At 34.7% G+C, this 20,267-nt stretch overlaps 7 protein-coding genes across 7 annotated transcripts in view; 3 read left to right on the top strand and 4 right to left on the bottom strand.

The window, feature by feature from the left end:
- Nucleotides 1-4: 4 nt before the first annotated feature.
- Nucleotides 5-816, bottom strand: LOC145732883 (coiled-coil domain-containing protein 12). Its single transcript, XM_081985427.1, has 3 exons — nucleotides 666-816; nucleotides 359-604; nucleotides 5-311 (listed from the first exon to the last, which is right to left on the bottom strand). Exons 2-3 carry the CDS (start codon nucleotides 599-601, stop codon nucleotides 78-80), a joined length of 477 nt encoding a protein of 158 aa, XP_081841553.1. The 5' UTR covers nucleotides 602-604; nucleotides 666-816; the 3' UTR covers nucleotides 5-77.
- A 423-nt stretch (nucleotides 817-1,239) lies between these two features.
- Nucleotides 1,240-7,205, top strand: LOC145732857 (uncharacterized). The gene is made up of 7 exons (XM_081985397.1): nucleotides 1,240-1,451; nucleotides 5,164-5,389; nucleotides 5,440-5,626; nucleotides 5,844-6,093; nucleotides 6,153-6,316; nucleotides 6,371-6,554; nucleotides 6,608-7,205. Exons 2-7 carry the CDS (start codon nucleotides 5,179-5,181, stop codon nucleotides 7,112-7,114), a joined length of 1,503 nt encoding a protein of 500 aa, XP_081841523.1. The 5' UTR covers nucleotides 1,240-1,451; nucleotides 5,164-5,178; the 3' UTR covers nucleotides 7,115-7,205.
- On the bottom strand, nucleotides 7,197-8,918 carry LOC145732866 (uncharacterized). The gene is made up of 6 exons (XM_081985408.1): nucleotides 8,759-8,918; nucleotides 8,402-8,708; nucleotides 8,163-8,349; nucleotides 7,826-8,112; nucleotides 7,611-7,770; nucleotides 7,197-7,557 (listed from the first exon to the last, which is right to left on the bottom strand). The coding sequence occupies exons 1-6, from the start codon at nucleotides 8,814-8,816 to the stop codon at nucleotides 7,252-7,254; spliced, it is 1,305 nt and encodes a 434-aa protein (XP_081841534.1). The 5' UTR covers nucleotides 8,817-8,918; the 3' UTR covers nucleotides 7,197-7,251.
- A 414-nt stretch (nucleotides 8,919-9,332) lies between these two features.
- LOC145732886 (thioredoxin domain-containing protein 17-like) lies at nucleotides 9,333-10,447 on the top strand. Its single transcript, XM_081985430.1, has 3 exons — nucleotides 9,333-9,589; nucleotides 9,967-10,048; nucleotides 10,119-10,447. Exons 1-3 carry the CDS (start codon nucleotides 9,445-9,447, stop codon nucleotides 10,276-10,278), a joined length of 387 nt encoding a protein of 128 aa, XP_081841556.1. The 5' UTR covers nucleotides 9,333-9,444; the 3' UTR covers nucleotides 10,279-10,447.
- LOC145732867 (SEC14-like protein 2) lies at nucleotides 10,440-16,335 on the bottom strand. The gene is given in 11 exon segments (XM_081985409.1): nucleotides 10,440-10,732; nucleotides 10,786-10,937; nucleotides 10,996-11,153; nucleotides 11,311-11,510; nucleotides 11,565-11,645; nucleotides 11,702-11,801; nucleotides 11,803-11,897; nucleotides 11,949-12,069; nucleotides 12,120-12,163; nucleotides 12,364-12,433; nucleotides 16,194-16,335. Coding segments are annotated over 11 exon segments (1,260 nt in total). The 5' UTR covers nucleotides 16,251-16,335; the 3' UTR covers nucleotides 10,440-10,550.
- gudu (Armadillo repeat-containing protein gudu) lies at nucleotides 13,093-18,568 on the top strand. The gene is made up of 12 exons (XM_081985374.1): nucleotides 13,093-13,261; nucleotides 13,317-13,497; nucleotides 13,557-13,801; nucleotides 13,855-14,067; nucleotides 14,120-14,249; nucleotides 14,300-14,533; nucleotides 14,582-14,869; nucleotides 14,919-15,117; nucleotides 15,274-15,397; nucleotides 15,462-17,637; nucleotides 17,693-18,444; nucleotides 18,505-18,568. The coding sequence occupies exons 1-10, from the start codon at nucleotides 13,146-13,148 to the stop codon at nucleotides 15,745-15,747; spliced, it is 2,016 nt and encodes a 671-aa protein (XP_081841500.1). The 5' UTR covers nucleotides 13,093-13,145; the 3' UTR covers nucleotides 15,748-17,637; nucleotides 17,693-18,444; nucleotides 18,505-18,568.
- Nucleotides 18,565-20,267, bottom strand: part of LOC145732856 (5-hydroxytryptamine receptor-like) — a 42,153-nt gene continuing 40,450 nt past the window's right edge. Inside the window, 1 exon segment of the mRNA XM_081985396.1 lies at nucleotides 18,565-20,266. Coding sequence (XP_081841522.1) covers nucleotides 19,853-20,266 — 414 coding nt within the window. The 3' untranslated portion in view covers nucleotides 18,565-19,852.

The raw sequence follows: 20,267 nt of genomic DNA on the forward strand, positions 1-20,267 counted from the left end.
CATGCTTCTGTAATATTTTACTGACACACCAAACAGTTAGTAACAAAAACTTGTACTATACATATAAAATTGTAGTATTAGTTTTGGAATGGCTCAGTACCAACAGTGACCATAGTGGCTAAGTCTTTTCGCTCATTAAGTCTTTCTCTAATAAGTTCAGCAATCGCCCTCTGGGTTTGACGTTCCAGTTTCTCCGTTTTCTTTGCAATGTCTCTCTTTAAGTCCCAATCGGGTTTTCTAGGCGCAAGTGATGTTACATCAAGTTGGTCCATAACAATTTGTGACTTTGCTGCCTCTAATTGATCCTTTACCTGCACATTACATGTTTTAGTTAGTATATCACAAAAATAATACATACCTGTTCTGTAATATCTTCAGGCCGAATATCAGTTATAACATTCTCTTGCAACTTATCATCCAAAGGGACATAACTTCTAAATATTGGTTTTGGTAGAGTTTCGAGTTCGTTTTCTGGATTTCCGGTCGTAGAACTGTCAGGGTCGGGTCGGCCTTCTCTTTTGCGTTTTAAAGACAACAGTCTTTGCCTTCTTTTCAATGCTTGCTCTTCTAGAGATCCTGGAGTGGTGTCTGACATGGTCATTATCTGCAGTAAAGTGTATAATTATGAAATATTGACCAAAATGTGTTCAGGTAAGTGATGATACCTTTTTAGCCAACAATACTAAATACACAACAGGATGTTGATGTTTTAAAAATTTAAATTAAAATCACAGGTAAATAAAAAAATAAACACATAACCTAACCTTTAAACTCTAATCAGTCAAATAACAAGGGCTGGTCACGTGATGGCCGTTACGACAATAACATAGTAGATCACGTGATAGCCTCTTGCTCTACGTCAGACATTTATTAACCATTGAACTTTATATAGAAACTGGATGTGTGTGTTATGTATAATGTAAGGATTTACCAAAATTTGGTTCTTGCTGTTTTTGATATTTTGTGCTTTGTTAACGGTCAATTTGTTAAAAGTTACATAAAATATTCCAAACTTTTTAAGTTGTCTCTGACTTATTTGGGGGCAATAAACTATCTGCACGAATTGCATGGTACCACAGTCCACGAGTACCAGACAGACGCCTTTAATTCGAAATTCTCAAAAAGGATCGAGTTGATAATAAAGAGGCCAGCGTGCGCCTTATTGTCCTCGCTAAAAAAAATTCGAACCAAGCGAGACATGCGTGTAGAATGGAACGTTTTACATGGAATGGTTAGTCATATTCTCTCCAGTCACACTCGTTAGTGCGGCAGTACCGCGTTGGGATGTATTTACGGTACCCGATTCGGTTCATTTCCTTCGAAACAAAACAGGTTTTACTTTTATTTTAAAAACACCGGTGATAGACGTTTTATGTCCGGCGACATCTGGGTACTTTCTCCAACTACACTTTCATCGGCAATTTGGATTATTTTCTTCCAAAAGTATTTCGGTAAGGGGTTCTATTTTAAGTTAATATTTATAGTTTATGCGATTTGGGTAGTTTAGTGCAATTTTCCCGCCAGTTTTGCTTAAATAAGTACACCAATATAAGCAGGTGAGGGCAGGGAAAGCAGGTTCAAGGTAAACCTAGAGCATTGTATATAATTTATTATAAATGAATTGCAGTCAAGGATATTGGAATGGCAATTTTATTCCTTATTTAGCAAACTCGAGTGGTTCGCAAGATTGACCCCGCCGTTGAGAAGATTTGCGCTAGCCATAGTCAATAATGCAATTAACTAAAAAGTAATTATTTTTGTTAAATTTCAGTAAACTTTTATTATATGAAGTATGAAGTCATACCTTTATGAGGCAAGTAGATAAGGCTGGGTTTCTTATTATCATGATTAATACTTGGGTTTTCGACTTTAATCACAGTTACATGCTTATCAGTAAGTAATAATGAGATCCATCAAACTGATGCATTGGAGGATTAAGGTGAATTTTCCTACTAAAAGTTTTAAACACAGAAAATTATACATAAGAACTCAATGCTAGAAAGAAAGATGTAAACAACTTTCTCTGTTATTCGACAGTTGGTCACATGATTACTTTATGAGAACTTCAGCATTTGCTTAAATCTTAGTACAGTAAGTACTAGTTTGTGATTGGTCAATAACTATCTAGTCACAAGGTATCAATTAGTTTTTCTATTAAAGGGTTCATGTGATCCATTATCGAATGCACCTATAGTTTATCTTAACATCTTTGTCTGTTTCATTGACTTTTATTGGTTCTTATCACTTATTTCCTATGCAAAATTTTGAAATTTCTGTACTTCTTCTAGTAGTTGGATGGGACACTCTGGCAATTATTTTGATATTCACATCTGAACATTTCTTGATTATACACAATAAATTACCCAACCTACGAAAGTTCAAAAGTCTTCAATTAGTACGACCCAGCAACTGCGTTGTTAATTTATTAAACGTCTCTCCCACATACATTTTCCAAGTATGTCCATACAGTGAGAACTAGTTTTGCTCCAGTTTGTACTGTTTTATGTAAATAATAAATCAAAAAATTGTAATTAAAAGACAGAGAAAACTGCTAAACTATGCATATAATTTTGATATTCAATGGCACAAAAGAATTACAGCTTAAAACATCCTTTGTTTGATTATTACATTTTCCTTTTGTCTTGTGACCGGAGAACAAAACGGACCTCGATATTTCAGCGTATACATTATAAACAATTAGTAATCCTGCTGGTATACTGTTAGCGTAACTGTTAATTGTTCATGGTAGGCATAAAATAATTATTATTTCATAAAGTATTAATAATGGTACGTCCTGTGGTCGTTTATATACCCCCAAATTATATAAACAGAACACGTTCTGGAATTCCTTTTAACAGATTGTTATCGTGATTAGTGTCCGGTTGTGCAAGTTTAAAGGGGTATTCTACATAAAGCAAATTTTAATGTTTACTTTTTATTATTAACAATAACAGTTCGAATTCCACATTATCACGTTTAAATTGCTGATTAAACACAACTTGTGATGATATCTATGTTATTGTCCTAGTTTTCTCTGTCTGGTTCAAATTTGCTTGACCCAACCTACACTGTTCTAACAGATTTTGCTATAAGAACTAAAAAGAGTAGTAAGCAAGAAACAACCATAGTGACGTACAAGTGTAGGGAAGTTGCATTCTAAACGCTATATTACAAATGGTGTCTTTCTTACACCAAAATGCCTTTTTGCGTACAAAATACCTTGAAATGCCTTTAAAATACCTCACACAATGCTTCTATTTGTTGCTTAAAATGCTTCATAGTGATAATGCCTTAAAATTGCCTAAAATGCCTTGAAATTATTTAAACTGCGTCAGGATACCTTCAAATGTTTACACATTTGTGGCATTCTCAAATTTAGTTGTAAGTTCAGACAGCTGTCATATAATATTTGTTTGCAACGTTATCTAAGATATACGCTTTTTGTGACAATTGCCATCCATAGGCGACCTGACCATAACAATTATCGAACACCCCTTATAATCGACTTAGCTAAACATATCAAGTGTGCCATGCAAAACTGCAAAACGAAACGACCTCTCGCGGAGAAATTATCGTAATAGCTAGGTACAATCTGTCAAAACGTGACTTCAAACAGTCTCACTGAAATGGAATGAAATGTAAATCTAGATGTTTTTCTATGACCTTGATGAAATACACCCTTAAAATTAATTGTTTATGGTCACGTGACAGTTTTTAGGTTAGGTTAGGTGACAACTTAAAGGTTTTTTCCAAATTTTTGACACCTGATTCGACCTTGTGCCGAAGCCTTAAAATCGATTTTCTAACCTCAGGTGACTGTTTTCCCAAATTCTGACAAACAAAAAATATTTGTTGTACTCATTGTAAATATTGATACTAAAAAAAAAAAATTATTCCAATATGTTTCCCTGTTATTTAATATTTTTCTTATTCACACATCATTTAAAAAAAAAAACAGTTGAAAAATTGATAATTTAAAGTGGTAAAATTGTAAGAACAACGTCACGTGATTTGATAATTCCATTTTTCAGGTTGCAACACTGTAAAGGCCAGTCGCCAAATCACGTGAATTTTAAAACGCAGTTTAAACTTTGGAAAATTGAGAAATTAAATTTAGACAGTTGTAAAAACTAAAATTGCAAAATACACGTCACGTGACGTTGATAATGCAATTTTAGAGCTTGCCAAACTGTAAAAGCGAGGACACATGTCAAAAAGGGTCACGTGACTTTAAAATGTAATTTAAACGTTGGTCATTTGGATAAATTATAACACTGTATAACATTTTGAAATATACAGACAGTGTCTTATGAACATTGTTTGTGGTTAATCACTGAGATTAATATTTATGAAAACTTTCCAATTTGTTAGTGTTTAGTTTCAAAATCCACCATAATTTGCAAGATTTTCAATATAAAACCTGCGCTAAGGTTCAAAAACAAACATATCTTTCCAGAAATTCAATAAAAATGCAGTGTGTGTATCAGGCAGCAGCTCCGGTTTATAAATAAATACGATAAGACTGGAATGAAAACAGACAGCATCGAATTCTTCAACAAATGAAATTTTAACTAGTACGTGATAACTGATACTCCAAAGCTATTTCAAATACTCACGCTACTTCCGTTGTAAAAGTGAAAAATTTGACTTTTTAGCTCGTTAACTACCATCAAATTATGCTCCGTAAATTGTTGATTAGTAGAGTGATTTATAATCACGCAATATAAAAAAAAACCTTATTTTAGAAGAATTTTTCATTCAATCAAACTGTAGAAATGTAAATAGCGTGACAAATATTTGCTCGTTAGTAATCCAGGTTTCCTATCAGTTTTGCGCACATTAGAAGATAAGAATATTTGCTTAGTCCTAAAAACTGTCAATTGCCACATTATAACAGTTAAAAATTAGTAGTAACTTTAAAATGAAAGAATTGCCTGTATCCCAACAGGATGTGGTTTCTAACTAAGAGAACATTTGCTGAACAATCATAATTGCAGTGAAAAAGCCCAATATACTATCTTGTCATTTTATTATACCTGAATCTTATTCAATAAGGATCTATTTTTATAAAAAATCTCCAATGACAAAGCATTTTAAACTTGTTCTATTTTTACTAAACCACATCTTAATAGACTTGTGTGAGAAATGTAACATCTGTTTCAGGTGACAGACTAAACTATGAGCATGAATAAATCGACTGTCACATCACCTAGACACACGACCGGATCCAATATTCCCTTAAGAACGCCATTGAGTAGACAAAGTTCGAATGCCAGCAATACATCCGCCAAATCTAGAATATCCACTAACGATCCAGCTCACAGATGGAAACAAAAATTCGAAGAGTCTGAGGAGAAGAGAAAGAAACTGCTGTCCGAAAAGGAAAAAGGTTTTACCCCACTCTCACACATTTCCGGTGTTAATTTGAGTGTTTTATAGCGTTGAGAAGCCTGAAAGATCTGGAGAAGAAACATTTGAATCTGCAAGAGCAGCACGAACATTTGGAAACTGAATTGTTTGAAAAGAATGAAGAGTTCACAAAACTGTCCACGGCATCTAAAAATCTGTATAAAGAGTATGAAACTTTGAAGAATCAATATGAGACTGAAACTGGTGCCATGGCAAGGTATGTTCTTATGTCAGAAAAATTGACTTATCATTACTTTACAATCATGGAATTTAGTGTTGTTAGTGCAACTAAATACGATCACATTGTTTCACTATTTCTTTATGTGAGTGTAATGATAAGTTTTCTTTCAGAATTTAGAAAGTCAACTTCAACTAAGTTGAGTTGCAACAAAACTCTGTTTACACGAATCTGACCAATATTCATCATTTTGTAGGGCTATGAAGGATGCCACCCAGTGGTATAAAGAAAACAAACAACTAAAAAGAAAAACTCTTCATTTGACCGACAAAGACACAGTGGACGAAGGTGTGGACACTGGTGAGTCTGGGAACGATGCTGATATTGAAAATCTCAACAAAACCATTAAGCAACTGAGTACTGAAGTTGCGGAACTCCAGACTGAATTGGACGCTGTTCGACAGACCGAATTTCAAGCGTTGGAACAGCAAAGTAAGCTGTCTGAGGTGAGTTTTTATTTTAATTAGCAAAAAACATGTACTATAAACCACTCCAATTTATACAGGAATTAGATTCACTAAAAGCTGAAAACAGCACTTTAAAGAAAAATCTAGAAGATCTCAAATGCGAACATTCGCAACTGCTACGAGTGTCTGAGATGATGCGTAAGGAGGTGGAGGAGCTGAGAGAAATCAGAGACAGCCAAAGAGAAGAAATTCTTCAAATCAGGTAAGGACAAGCTATTTCAGTGAACGAGGAGTAGTAAAAACTATAAAAATGCAGGAAGGTAGCTGAAGAACAGAAGAAAGAAAGGAACGTTTTAGCGCATCAGAGCAATTTGCTTTTGCAAGGACTCAACTCAGAGAATGGAACCGACTCCCTGATGCTGTTGCAAGACATCGAAACCTTGAAGAGGACTATTGAAGATGAACGTGCAAAATATGAAGAAGAGCTTAGCATTTTACAGGTAAGTTTAATGAATATAAAGAAAAACAAAACCAACAATTTTTTATCATTTAGGAACGACTAGAAGACCAAGAAAGCAACTCTCACGTTGAGATTCTAGAAGAACGACTTAAACTCGTAGAGGCGGAACTACAAGAAGCCAAGGGACGCGCAGACGCCGCCGAGCAGAAACTTAAAGCACCACCTTTACCACCACCTCCGCCTCCCCCACCTCCTCCGCCAATAACAGGACAGCCGCCAGTGGTGCCATTGCGCAGACGAAGAAGTCGAGCCACCGTCGAAGACTTGGCAAAGACGATAGGAGTGCAGGAGTCGCCGCAAGAAAAGAAACCTGCGGCACCAGGGGTCAATGAGGATATCATTAATGCCATAAAGGAGGGGAAGTTTACTCTGAGAAAGAGGAAAAAAGATAGTGTGGTGGATACGAAAGAAAAAGAAAAGGATGCTCCTAAAGCTGTGTCTGAGTTATTGAATATTTTAGGAAGTTTAAGGCGTGCGCCGAAAAAAAGGCAGAGTCAGTATATTGAAGTTCAGAATATAACACTAGAAAACCCAAATTAGTGTTTTAGATGTTTAGAGTTTTTATATTTTGTATTATTGTTTATATGGCTTTTTATTGTCTTTGTAATTAAAGATTACTACATATTTGGTACTTTATGTATTTTTTGTCAATCATTGACAACAATTTCTAGAACTAATTATAGCAAATTACTTAAATTCTCTAATCCTTCCATACTGTCCAGTTTGTCCAGATTTTCCTTAATCAATTCTTCAACCTCAACTTTATCCAGTTCTTCTTGAATCTTCCATTTGATCGGTTTTTCAATGGCGTCCATAATTTGGTATCTGAGCAAGTTGGGAATTACATTAATCCCAAACTCAATCGCGTAATCCACGGTCCCCAATCCATCGAATCTGACTTGGATGTTGCCTAACTCGATCTGTATGTCATCAAGTGATGGTTTCATTCTAGTGTCCATACTCTGGCTGGCATTCAATTGAACCTATTAAAATAATTGTTGAAAGTTTGGTTTTCAAAATTAAATCAATAACCTACTCTGATATATTCTACACTAAACGAAGCTGTGCCTGCTCTGGACATTATTCCAGACACGAAGGATAGTTCCCAGTGAGTGGTTCCTAGAAGCTTTTGGGTTCCCACTTCCAACAGACTGTGCACTGTGTTGTTTCTCATTTCAAATATGATATCTTTGGTTCTAAATTGTATTATAAAATTAACTAAAGAACAACTGAATTAACCTATAATCTAACCTGTGGAAACTAGAAGCACCATATAACCAGGTGTGAGTTAGAAAAACGTCAAATATTCCAGCGCTGCTGTTATAATCCGCCACTTTATAGGGATCGTATCCCATACCGCGGACTTTTCTTCTGATTTCTGCCACAAGTTGATCAAACGGAGAAATAGAGTTTGGAAATGTTTGAGGCACTTTAGACACTTGTTTGTTAATATCATTTCTAATATTTGTATTGGCTTCGCTTAGTATAAACGGTTTGATTGAATCAAAAACGAAGGAACCCACTGAATTCATAATGTTCTGCAATTAAATAATTATACAAAAAAAAATCAATTTTACGTTAAAATTACCTGGAACATGGATGCAAAAAATCCAAGTCCCTGAAAATCCAATGCCATATCTTTAAAAGTAATATCCATGGCAATATCTTGTGCTTCTAACGAACCATTCTTTTGCACTTCCAAATTAGCTTCCGCTTTAACGCGCACTCTAGTCAGGTTTACGGTAAACGGACCTTCAGCAGAAGAAAACCAGGTCCTAGAGATCCACCATTTTAAAACCGTAACAGTTAAACTACATTCTAAAGCACCTTAAAGTGTAATTTCCTATGATATTCATTTTATCAATCAATAAAGCAGCTTCCATTTTCATGTCAGCTAAATTAGCTGTGATGTGTTCGATTCTAAATTTTTTTAATCCGTACAATTCAACGTTCTTAAAATGCATTCGTCCCACAGAAAATGATTGGCTCATCGGGGGGATTATTAACGGATCGGGTATGGGTGCCCCAGGGATACCGACGGGGTCCTTTTGCTTGTAATGCTCCAGAATGGCCAAAACGTATTCACTGAGCTTCTTTTCGTGTTCCACAGCATTTTTAGGTGCAGAAGGAGGGCCTGCAAAGTTGATCTTAATTCAAATTTATACCGAAAAAAGTTGAACCTACCTTCGGATAGCAAACTCTGTACGAAACACAATAACAATAGAAATAACACTTTCGTCATCGTAACGTGGTGTACGGTTAAGAGACTGCAACTTATCAATGAATGTCTTGTGGGTCAAAAGCAGTCAAAGATAAATTACTCAATATGATTACGGACGTCATTTATCTCTTAATTTTGTTGACGTTCGTCTATTGATATACTAGATGTGGTAAATAGCTGCTGTAGGTAATTGAATTTAAAATTTAGATTGTAATTATTAAAAATAAAAAAAAACGTTTCTCTAAAAATACAAAAACTTGACGGTGCGACTGACGATAATAATATTTGTTTAAATATAAAGTTTGTTTTTAAATAATGCAGTTTAGAGAAGATTATATGATTTAAAATACAGTTTAAAACTTAAAAATTATAGCCAGTCTCGATGTAATAAATACATCATTAGTGAATCCGTACTACTTGAACCCCGCCCTAACAGGATTTGACATAATAGATATTGCTCTCTCTATGCAAGGCATTTAAGAGAGACAGCTATATCAAATAAGACTGTCAAAAATCAAAAATTCCTAGATAAACAATAAACATAACCTTATATTTTAGATTACATTAGATATTTATTTAATTTTGATTTTTCCTCCCTTTTTATTACTTTACTTTATATCTCTCGTTTTGTGTTGAAATAAGCTTAAAAATGGTCGTTAAACACCACGTAGTGGGTTACGAAAGTTTTGTAGACTTTTTTAATACATTCGATACAAAAAACAAACTAGTTCATGTGTACTTTACTGGGGGGAAAGACTCATCTGGGGTAAGTTGGTGTCCGGACTGTAATCAGGGTAAGTAATTTCGTATTTATACTATTAAAATGTATATAAGATCACTTGTCTTAAGAGGAAGTACATAGTTAAATTTCCCAAATTAATCATTGGTATCACATGAATGTGATTATACTTATTACAGGACATGTTTGCTAAGGCTTAAGCCAAGTTAATACAATTAATTAAATTTCTATCTTATCTTTAGAGTTTAGTATACTACAAATTTTATTAAAATAAATCAGGTTTGTAAATATTTACATGGCTAAGTATAGGTTATGGCTACAGGTTTGCTTGTATGTTTTTAGGGCACTACTTTTTTATAACCTTGCATTTTTCAATGTAAGATAATGATTCGAGATGACTTTGAGGAGATTGGAAAAGTTTTTTCTTTCTAGCTTGGCCAGTTGTGGAAAAAGAACTAACCAAACTTCCAGAAGAGTCTCATTTTGTTGTGGTAGAGGTGGGCGATCGTGAGACGTAAGTTCATTAATTACAACTTAATTTATGTCTATTCAGTTTACATAAGTTGTATAAAATAACTTTTTAGGTGGAAAGATCCAGGCTGTCCATTCAGAAAAGATCCCAAAACTAGGCTTCTGGTTGTACCAACATTGAAAAGATGGAATGCTCCTCAAAAATTGGAGGGAGAGCAATGCGAGAAATCCGAATTGGTTTCTATGCTTTTTACGCATAATGATGATGATTAGTTCTAGCCTTAATATGCAATAATAATTTGAACTCAAAGTATATACATAAAATGTATCTATAACTTCATTCCTTCTGTCTGTAAGATATGTTATTAATACTCCCCCTATTGAAAAGTATTTTTATGTTATACAACTGTCTGGATGGAAAATAAAAATATTGTTAAAAATCCTCAACCATTTATTATATTAATTAACTTTCAATATTTAATTTGGACGGTTTGTTACCTAAAATCTATTTACATCACAATGTTTTATCCTATTATTAACCAAATCTAAACTGATAGTTTGGCCACCATATTTCCAATTCCTTCATCTTTACTATCAATTGGCTCATCTAAAATAGCCGCAACATCGTCATCAGTCGGTAACAAATTAAGCTTCTTAGTTACGTATATTGAATAATGTATTTTTTTACTTCTTAGCATACTGTAAGTATTGTCGAAAGTCACAGTGTCTGGAAAATATCAAAAAATTAATGAAAATTGCACGTCCTAGTTATCAACTCACATGTTGCCGGTGCCTGGCACGCCAGAACGCCACTTTCGTCGATTTGGTTCGACGAAACTCTGGAATGTCGAACTGCCGGACTAGTATTCCCTTCTGCGTCTTTTAGCGTAATACCGAACCGGATGTCGTGACCCTCAGTCCGGAAGTCCCATCTGGAAGTTTGCCAGTTCTATCGGTTAGTATATTTACACGTAAAAGCAAAAATCTCACTTTAAAAAGCATTCTTCATCGTCAACCTTAAAGTCCAAAGTTAGTTTCTCTCCTTTCTTTATTACCGTAGTTACGTATTCATTTTTGGATGCTACATTGTTTTCTACTTGTATATTTTTAATATAGTATGACTCGGGGATTTTGCCTCCATAGTTAATCTACAACAAAATGTGGAAGTAATTAACTTAAGTGCAGATGTTTGTTTTTTGATGAGGATAATGGAAAACACAGTAATATACTATGACAGTGCTAATAAATTGGTTTGCTGGGGGACATTATTAAACATTCCAATTCCAAATTTAGTTTGTAACTTACTTTTGTTGAACATTTAGGATTTCCATCAGGATCAACCATTACTCCTCCATAAGCTTTAGGCAGCTGATCATCTGGAATATTATCTAGTAAAACAGCTTGCCATTTTTTGGGGTCCCGTTTCAGTATATTGATTTTGGAGATTGTAATTTCGTTTAAGAATCTTTTGACTGCATTAAATGCTATGGCGAACACTCTAGGTGCTGAAAAGGTTCCATTGCTATGATTGTTGTTAATGGTAGCTAGTTTATACCCACCATTTATGATGTAACACGCTTTCAGAATTTCCGGATAATTGGCTTCGTACATTTGAATAATTGCGAATATATATTCGGCGGCTGAAATTAAATCAAATTTGTTTATAATAAGTTATACAGTTGTTTAAGGACATTACCTGGTCGCCAAGCGTACTGTCTCAAGCTAAACCCTTCCATATCACAAATAACGTTAATTCTACTAGATCCATCATTTTCTTTAGCCATTTTCAGTAGTTTTTTCCAAAATTTGAATAGTAGTCCGAATCAAGTCTTGCCGACTTGCTGAATGTAACAGACCCACCAAATCCAAACCAGCAAACTCAATCACTATCACTGCAAACATTTTTACAATAAACAAGTTTAATAACAATCAACAAAACATACCAGGAGCACCATCCTTATCTACTCCACAAATTCCATATGGATAATACAAACGAACCACCTCAGGGGGTGTCCAATCTTTTAAAGCAGTATCCACTTCCCATTGCAGTCGCCATTTCATAGACTTTTAAATTTTGTTTATAAACAATAAGTTTTGTAGTACTAGATACTTACTTGCCTAAGCATTTTTTCAGCAGCCTCTATGTTCCATGATCTTGCTAAAATTGACCATTATACATACAATATAAATTAAATGTTTTTTGTTTTCAGGTATATGCACCATACAGTTTTAAATGTGGAAAACTGAAGAAACTACTACAGGCCACCACCACCAAGGCTTTTTAAACAAAATTGGAAATTGTAGGTACTTTTCAATGTAAGTATTAATATTTTATTTTGCTCAGAGTGTATAAATTACCTTTTAACCATCTGCATAAGAAAGCATCGTCATGATGTGGTTGCAAAATGTCATTGACAGTCCTTTTGAACTGAAATTAATTATAGCTATGTCAGACAGTGGTAATATTTTATCAAAATCCATGTAACATTATCAAAACGTGTTAACTGACTTAAATGGAAATATTAGTAGTTGTTGGGAAATTTACTGTCTGTAAAAGTAATTAATATTCGTGTTAATGTTATTTAAATTATCATATTTAATAACCGTTGATGGATGTTGACATCAAAATGCAAGTGCAACTTTAGTACTTGTACGTTTATAACTAAAGTTCAAAGCACTTTTGACCATTTCTGGTTTATTTAAAGACAAGCAATTTAACCTGTACTCTCATTAAAATGCAATATTTGTCTTCGAGCACTTAATAATACTTTCCCTTTTCAAGAAGACCATATTTGTCGATAGTGGCGATTTTAAGGTACATACACCTAAACGCTTTAATGCATTTTAATCTTTAAATTATGATTTCAGGTCAATCCATATGTATACACTCTACTAGACGTGAATTTCAATGCTATCAATTTGAATATATGGATGTTATTGTTGCTTATTTTAAGTATTTTGCAAAGCAAATATATAAAAGCGTGATTTCTCGTAAAATCAGCATACCATAAACCTACGATACTAATTAAATTGTGGAGGATATTTTCTTGACTGATTGATAAAATTGACTGATTTGTTGCCTGAGGTTGAAGTCTAATGGAATGTCAGTTTGTGCATTGAAAAGTTGCTTGTGAGGAAGCATGAAAAGCGATTCTGAAGATGATCTTAAAGAGTTTTCGGAAGATCAAAGCAAGTACATACCTCGCGAGGTTGTAATAGAAGAACAACCTGACAGTGAAGAGTCTGAATTAGATGGGTACGCTGCTAATTTTAGTTATGCCATATCAAGGTTTTTATAAGCTTCCATATAGGTCTTCCTCTGATGAAGAGCCACGAACTGAAAGACCCAAATCTGAGATACCTCCCGAGTACTGGCACATACAGAAACTAATCAAATACTTAAAAACTGGTAACCAAACAGCCACTGTGGTAGCATTGTGTTGTTTGAAAGACCATGATCTTACCACTGAGATTAATCAATTAGCAATTCAGGTTACTTCCCCAAACTAATCCCAACTGATTTACCTACTGCAAGAAAAACATTTTAACAGGAAATAGGTGGATTGGAAGTTCTTATCAACTTATTGGAAACCAAAGACTTGAAATGCAAGCTGGGGGCTTTAAGTGTATTAACCGAACTGTCCCAGAATCAAGACATTCGCAAGTGCATTGCAAATTTGGGTGGAATTGATCTTCTGGTGAAAAATCTTACGGAACCAGCGCGAGATTTGCAAATTCTTGTGGCGGAAACCATACACAATGTTGCCCAAGTGAAGAAAGCGCGGAAACATATAAGGTTTGTCACTTAAAATAATTTGCGTGACAAACTGTATTGAGTGTAGTTTTCAGACAGTGCAATGGTATTCCAAAACTGGTAGATTTTCTTGACTGTAACGAAGTTTACCTGCACACCGCAAAAGACAAATTAGAAGAAAATGAGGCTGCTTCCGTTGATATGGTTAGTGCCGCTGCCAGAGCTTTATCTTCGGTGTCGAGGAGTAAGAAGAATGTTCAGGTGATGATGAAGAGTGGAGCTGTACCTTTACTAGCAAAATTACTGAAGTTGGTAGATTACTTAACTTTTTCTAGTTTCTGTAATTGTTTTGTTGCATAGGGCAGTACATATGGAAGTGGTTATTCCTACAATAGCCATAATTTCCCAGTGTGCCAATGATCCTAGCTACCAGTTAGCTATTCAAACTGAGGGTATGATAAGGGACATCGTTAGACACTTAGCTGCTGAGGTTAGCTGAAAAATACCAATATTGGAGTAATCTAGAATTTTTTTTTTTAGGGTTATCCGGAACTGAGACGATTTTGTGCTGAAACCATTTTCAAGTGTTGCGAAAGAGGTGTAACACGTGATATGGTTAGACAGTCTGGAGGTTTAGATCCGTTAGTAAACATGGCTAGAGATCCTAAAACTAAGGAGGACAAACCACTTTTGGCTGCTGTAACTGGAGCTATATGGAAAACGGCCATTAGTCCTGAAAACGTTGAAAGATTTGATCAACTTAAAACTGTTGAGGTAGTTTTCGTGGTTACAGTTTAAGCTACAGTCTGATGATCACGTTAGGTTTTAGTTAAGCTGCTAGAGAACATAGAGGAAAGTGAGGAGGTACTGAGCAACGTGGTGGGAGCACTAGGAGAATGCCTGAAATTTGAACATAACCGTAACAGTTTAAGACGAGCTGATGGAATACCACGTTTAGTAAATTTATTAAACTACACCTATCCACCACTTTTGGAGAATGTGCCCATGGTGTTGAGGGAATGCGCTCAAGATCCAGAGTCAATGAGAGAAATCGAAGAACTGGATGGAGTGCGACTGATTTGGTCTTTATTGAAGAACGACTCACCTAAAGTAGGTTTTAGCAAATGATTGAAATTGGATAAGTAATAATGGTTTATAGGTTCAAGCTAACGCGGCATGGTCTTTAGTTCCTTGTATACGGTACGCTACCGATTCTGGTGAGATGGTCCGTTGTTTTGTAGGAGGATTGGAGTTGATAGTCAATTTACTCAAATCACCAGACAGTCACGTGTTGGCGTGCGTTTGTGCTGCCATTTCAGAAATAGCGAAAGACATTGAAAATTTGGCTGTGATCACCGGTAAAATTGTCTACTGACAATAAAAAGCAAAACTATACACTTATATTTCACATTTTTGTGTTTTGAGTTTTGATTAGTATACTGTCTAAGGATTATAACACTTTTAGTTATTTTTCCAATTTTGGTTTGTCTAGTAATAATAAGCGAATTTGACAGATCATGGAGTGGTTCCAATGTTGGTAAACTTGGTACAAACAGAAGAAGTGGAACTGAGACAACACTTAGCGTCGGCTATTGCTTACTGTTGCGCGTGGGGATCAAATTGTAAAGAATTTGGAAGGTTTGTACTAGTTTTCTATGAGACCATTTTCAGAAAAGTAAAAAACCAATTTTCTTTGTTGCAGATTAGGCGCGATAACACCTTTAGTACAATACATGGCGGACACGGATACCAGCGTACACAGAACCACAGCTTTAGCTTTGTTCCACCTGTCAAAGAACCCTTTCAACTGTATTACGATGCACGAAAGTGGGGTGGTACCATTTTTGCTTAAAGCGGTATCGTCGACTGATTGGAAGTTGCAAGAAGCGGCTGCCGGATGTTTGGCGAATATTAGGAAATTGGCTTTGGAAGCGGAAACGGTTCATTTGATTCGTAATCCGCTAGAATCGGATGGAGAAGATCAATAAGTGCTTCAATTCCTGGTAATAGCATAATTTTTTGGAATTTGAACCATCATTAAAAGTCAAAGTTTATGCTGTTGTGCTGTATTAATTGATTGGTATTTCGCAAAACTACTTGAATATACGGAAAGTTTCAGTCCTTAACTGGAGAAGTATATTATGTTATTATTTAGAACTAATAACTTTGCTAGTTTCTGTTATCAGATTGAAATTAATGGAGATAACTATAGATTCTATTGAAAAACAGTTAATTAATATTAATGAAAATATTGGCATTTCAGAGGTTATTTCTGCAACTAATTAACACTGAAATACCTTTGTCTTTAGTATTATGGTTTAGGAATTAATTTCGAATTAAGTAAAAATTATTGAGTTGTTACGATACCCTAACCTGTTTGTTAAACTTGATTTTCTAGTAGCAGTACGTAGAAAATTCAAAAAATATAACTTACTTTCATCAAAGTAAATTTTTGATCATCATCTAACTGAACTTTGGTTCCACTCATCATTTTCACTGCACTTCAAGTCAAACAAAAATGATTACGAATCAACACGCAAAGTGAAATCGCGTTGTTTGCTTGCTATCGGTTTGTCTGAAGATTAGCGACTGTCAACCAAACCAAAGTGAAAGATGTATTAACCACTACTGCGATCACTCGTCCCATGTATGCGCGGGTTACTTACATATATTAGAAATTATGTAATTTATGAAAGAATGGACTAAATTATGATAATAAAACAGGGACTGTTTTGCTACTAGACCAACTGTACGTCACAAAATCCAACCATTCAGCTATATATTAAACTTTGTACATAGTAATGTTACAATGTAGGATTAAAGTCCGTCACAATAACTGGTTTAAGACCAAACAAGAATGATTATCTTAAGAAAGTAGGCAAAAGTTATACAATTTCTTTTGCAATCTTACTTGTGTCAAATCTGGTGAAATTTGTATTATTTTATCTTTCAGAGAATAATAACCGTTATTCCACACTCGTTGAATAATACATTATTATATAGTGCATAATTTGACCTGCGATTTTTATAAACTTAGCACACATACAATACTTCCTTTAATATCGTCTGTGTTTTACATTTCCTGGTAAAACCATATATCAACAATTTAAATTAGTTATTTACCAGTAAGGTAAAGTAAAATTGGAAAAGTAATATTCAGTGTAACAGGAAAATTTACCATCTTTACCAGTAAATTCCAATTTGACTAGTAAATTTTTTTCAGTGCCTTTATAAGAAAATTGTGTTCTTATGAATGTGGCCATTGAATCTGAATCACTACACTTTTCATGCACCCCCTGAATAGTAGCGGCACTGACGGCCTGTGAAATCCTCACTAAATTTCCTATCTAATAACCTGAAAAAACATTACAAAATTTGGTACAGTCAGGGAGAAAAGCGGTGTCAAAATTTGAACTTCCAGAAACACAGTATTAGTACTTACTGGTAATTTACCCATCACTAATTTAAATTCATATAATTTATGGTTATCTCTTCAGTGTTTTTTTGTTTGAAAGTTTGTAATTAGTGGGTGGTAACAGTAAAACACTTAACAATATAATTTTATACTTACGACTCATAACGTAGCTTGGAAACTGCAATTAATTCCTTTCAAAGTTATCTACATAATAATTCCAATTTAAAATAGGTAATGAAACTTTTCTTTTAAATAAAGCTTAAACGGTTATCAGTAACATTAAAAATGACAATTTTAAAATTTAATTTACTTCTGTTATCTGCTAGGTACTTTTGTTTTAAAAGCTACTAGGTGGTACTTAGTGGTAGGTATTCACAAACAGTTACTTGGTCACCATACTCCACTACAATGAGTGTTTTCATAAAAACAGTTTTACTAACAGTTTTAGTGATTAACTTAACAGGTATTTTCTTTATTTCTTCTTGTTTTTTTTTATTATGGAAATTTTTATTCTACAGCTGCAGAACCATTGTCCAACAGAATTCAAATTGATAGAAGTGCCGTTGGGGAGTTGATTAAATTACCGTTCAAAATACCATCCAAGCTGTTGAAATTTGCCACCCATCTGGTTGTTTCCATTGAAAATTTCAGCTTTAACAGAGCAAGTGACATAATACAACTTTTCAATGAAGCAACAAACGCCTTGTTGGACGGCCTGGTGGCTGCAGGTGTGTTAGGAGGCAAAACTGCTGAAGATGTCATAATTTTTTTTGTGGAAAATGCTATAAAACTGGCCAAAACCATTTGGAATGCCTGGACTAAAACTGCTAACTTTATAGTTGACCATCTTTTGCATGTGATTAAAACGTTCAAATCACTTAAAGACTTAATTAAGTTTATAGCAAAACTACCGGTTATAAAGAATGTAATCCAGATAATCACTCCTTTTAAAACATTCGTCCAAGATACATTAAAGAACCAAACCCAGTTAGCAATTGAATTAATTCACACCCAGGTGGAGAAACATTCGGATTTTTCGAACCAATTTTAAATGGTACAGCCATCAGGATTCTGATAATTTCTAATGCTCTTCAAGCCTTGGTGGACGGTAATTTGGAGGAATGCGCTGGAAATGTGAATTTGGGTTCTTCTCCAACCGGAAGCTTAACATGGAAAGCGAATCTTTTGATTGATAAATTCAAAGTGGTTCTACTCAGACTTTTGGGTTTCGCTAAGTTGGCAGATGGTTTGGAAATTGTCACCAATACTGGTAAGAATTTGGTTTTAAATTTTCAGTTAAATATTATCTTTACTACTGAAATTCTTATAGGTTTTTCGAAAATACCTTTTGGAAGTGCTGCATGAGTTTTTAAACAATAAAACCTCCAAATAAACATTAAGACTTTATTATATTATCATTTTACCTTAAATATGTTATATATACACTTTTATCGCTCTATTTTTATTATTGTTGATCATCATACTTATGGCTCAACTTAAATATGATAATAACAGTAAATTAGTTGATTATTTATTATCTTTTATATGCACCTTAGAATAACTGCTAATATTTAGGGTTTGGGAGACATAATAAGGTTTGCTTACAATAAAGAATTAGTGAAGTAAAGCTGATATTAGTGTAGTGACCAGCACTTCTTGACACTGCTATTAGTTTTACTTTAATAAATTAATAGAGCAAAACCAGTTTAAGGCACTTTTGCCTAACTTAAGCAAACCTTTTTAGTTTAAATTGTAATAATATACATTTCATAACCAAAGGCCAACACACACATCCACTGTAGTAAGGTAAAATTTTACAAAATACAAAAATAATAACTCTTATATAAATATTTGATTTTTTCCATTGATAATTGTGTCAAGGTGCTACTTACACCCTGTAAAATGAGAAAGTTGTAGGTGGTTGCTCTCCCTGTAGGTTGTCTGATTGTACATCACATTTTCTTTTTGGTACAGCTATTTATTGCATACTTAAAATGATATCTTAATTTAGATATTTTTGGTTTACAGACTTACAACCTAAAACGAAAACGTTTATCACAGAAGGAAAACCCAAAATTTATTATTTCGTTGTTACTACAATAATTTAATGTCAAAACTAGTTAAACACACATAGTTTTTATTATAAATATCCCTTTTCTTAGATTAATATACATTTTATTGTATAGTAGGTTATACAAACGATTACTTTCCATGATTTGTACTTTATAGCCTTGCCATTACAACTTTACACGATATTTACATAAAGAATGGTACATACAGTTTTTGATTACACTGATATTTACACATGTACACTGTAGAAAGCCCTTTTGGCGGAGATATCGTTGGATTTAACACAGTGTATGTTACAAAAGAACGTTCTGCTCTTATTTTGGTAATTTAGGGAGGTTTCTGAGATATTCAGATGACGCGTTTTTACTGATTCCCCATTAAAAGTCGTTAATAGTTCGCATCTCTAAAACTACACGATCATTACTGCTGCTGCTTTCGTACTCTACAACAGGAGAAACCACATTCCGTGGTCGTTTGTCTTCGGATCAGTCACACTTAAAAGTGACATTCTTGGGGCCGGCTCCAACGGCGGGGGCGGCAACAATGGCGGCCAAACGGGCGGCTACGGGCGGCTCGTTATCCGAAGGCATACGACCACTTGGCCGCCATCATGCAAGACCGCGAACCCCAAAATGTCGGTTTCGTCTCGCATAGTTCCGGCCAAACAGAATTTTCTTAAAAGCGTGCCGAAATTCCGGACTGAAAATGGTGTAAATGATCGGATTGAGCGTCGAATTAAAATAGCCCAACCAGAGAATGATTGACACCATGTATTTTTGGAACAAGTGAGGACTGATGGGCATTATCACAGCCATTATGAAGAACGGCAACCAGCAGAGCACGAAAGCGCCTGTGATGATGGCGAGGGTTTTGGCCGCTTTTCGTTCACGCTTGGAGTCGACTCCATCGCGGGTTTTTCGCTTCACCGGGTGATGTTGTGGTTGGTAAGTCACGCAGGAATCACCAGTGGTCGTGGGTAAGTCGGCTTCTAAACCGTTGGCAAAAGAGGTTTTTTCCGGGCTT

Source organism: Ips typographus, linkage group LG8 (genome assembly GCF_016097725.1).
Source record: "Ips typographus isolate SLU linkage group LG8, UJ_Ityp_2.0, whole genome shotgun sequence".
Taxonomy (NCBI): Eukaryota; Metazoa; Arthropoda; class Insecta; order Coleoptera; family Curculionidae; genus Ips; species Ips typographus.

Coding starts and splice junctions, on each gene's coding strand:
- LOC145732857 (XM_081985397.1), top strand. CDS start 5,179: ATGAGCATGAATAAATCGACTGTCACATCACCTAGACACACGACCGGA. Junction 6,094..6,152: donor AGCAAAGTAAGCTGTCTGAG/GTGAGTTTTTAT, acceptor CAATTTATACAG/GAATTAGATTCACTAAAAGC. Junction 6,317..6,370: donor GAAGAAATTCTTCAAATCAG/GTAAGGACAAGC, acceptor ATAAAAATGCAG/GAAGGTAGCTGAAGAACAGA.
- gudu (XM_081985374.1), top strand. CDS start 13,146: ATGAAAAGCGATTCTGAAGATGATCTTAAAGAGTTTTCGGAAGATCAA. Junction 13,262..13,316: donor GAAGAGTCTGAATTAGATGG/GTACGCTGCTAA, acceptor GCTTCCATATAG/GTCTTCCTCTGATGAAGAGC. Junction 13,802..13,854: donor AAAGCGCGGAAACATATAAG/GTTTGTCACTTA, acceptor TGTAGTTTTCAG/ACAGTGCAATGGTATTCCAA.
- LOC145732866 (XM_081985408.1), bottom strand. CDS start 8,816: ATGACGAAAGTGTTATTTCTATTGTTATTGTGTTTCGTACAGAGTTTG. Junction 8,709..8,758: donor ACAGAGTTTGCTATCCGAAG/GTAGGTTCAACT, acceptor TCAACTTTGCAG/GCCCTCCTTCTGCACCTAAA. Junction 8,350..8,401: donor ATAGGAAATTACACTTTAAG/GTGCTTTAGAAT, acceptor GTGGATCTCTAG/GACCTGGTTTTCTTCTGCTG.
- LOC145732883 (XM_081985427.1), bottom strand. CDS start 601: ATGACCATGTCAGACACCACTCCAGGATCTCTAGAAGAGCAAGCATTG. Junction 312..358: donor CTGAAGATATTACAGAACAG/GTATGTATTATT, acceptor TGTAATGTGCAG/GTAAAGGATCAATTAGAGGC.
- LOC145732886 (XM_081985430.1), top strand. CDS start 9,445: ATGGTCGTTAAACACCACGTAGTGGGTTACGAAAGTTTTGTAGACTTT. Junction 9,590..9,966: donor GTGTCCGGACTGTAATCAGG/GTAAGTAATTTC, acceptor TTTTCTTTCTAG/CTTGGCCAGTTGTGGAAAAA. Junction 10,049..10,118: donor GAGGTGGGCGATCGTGAGAC/GTAAGTTCATTA, acceptor ATAACTTTTTAG/GTGGAAAGATCCAGGCTGTC.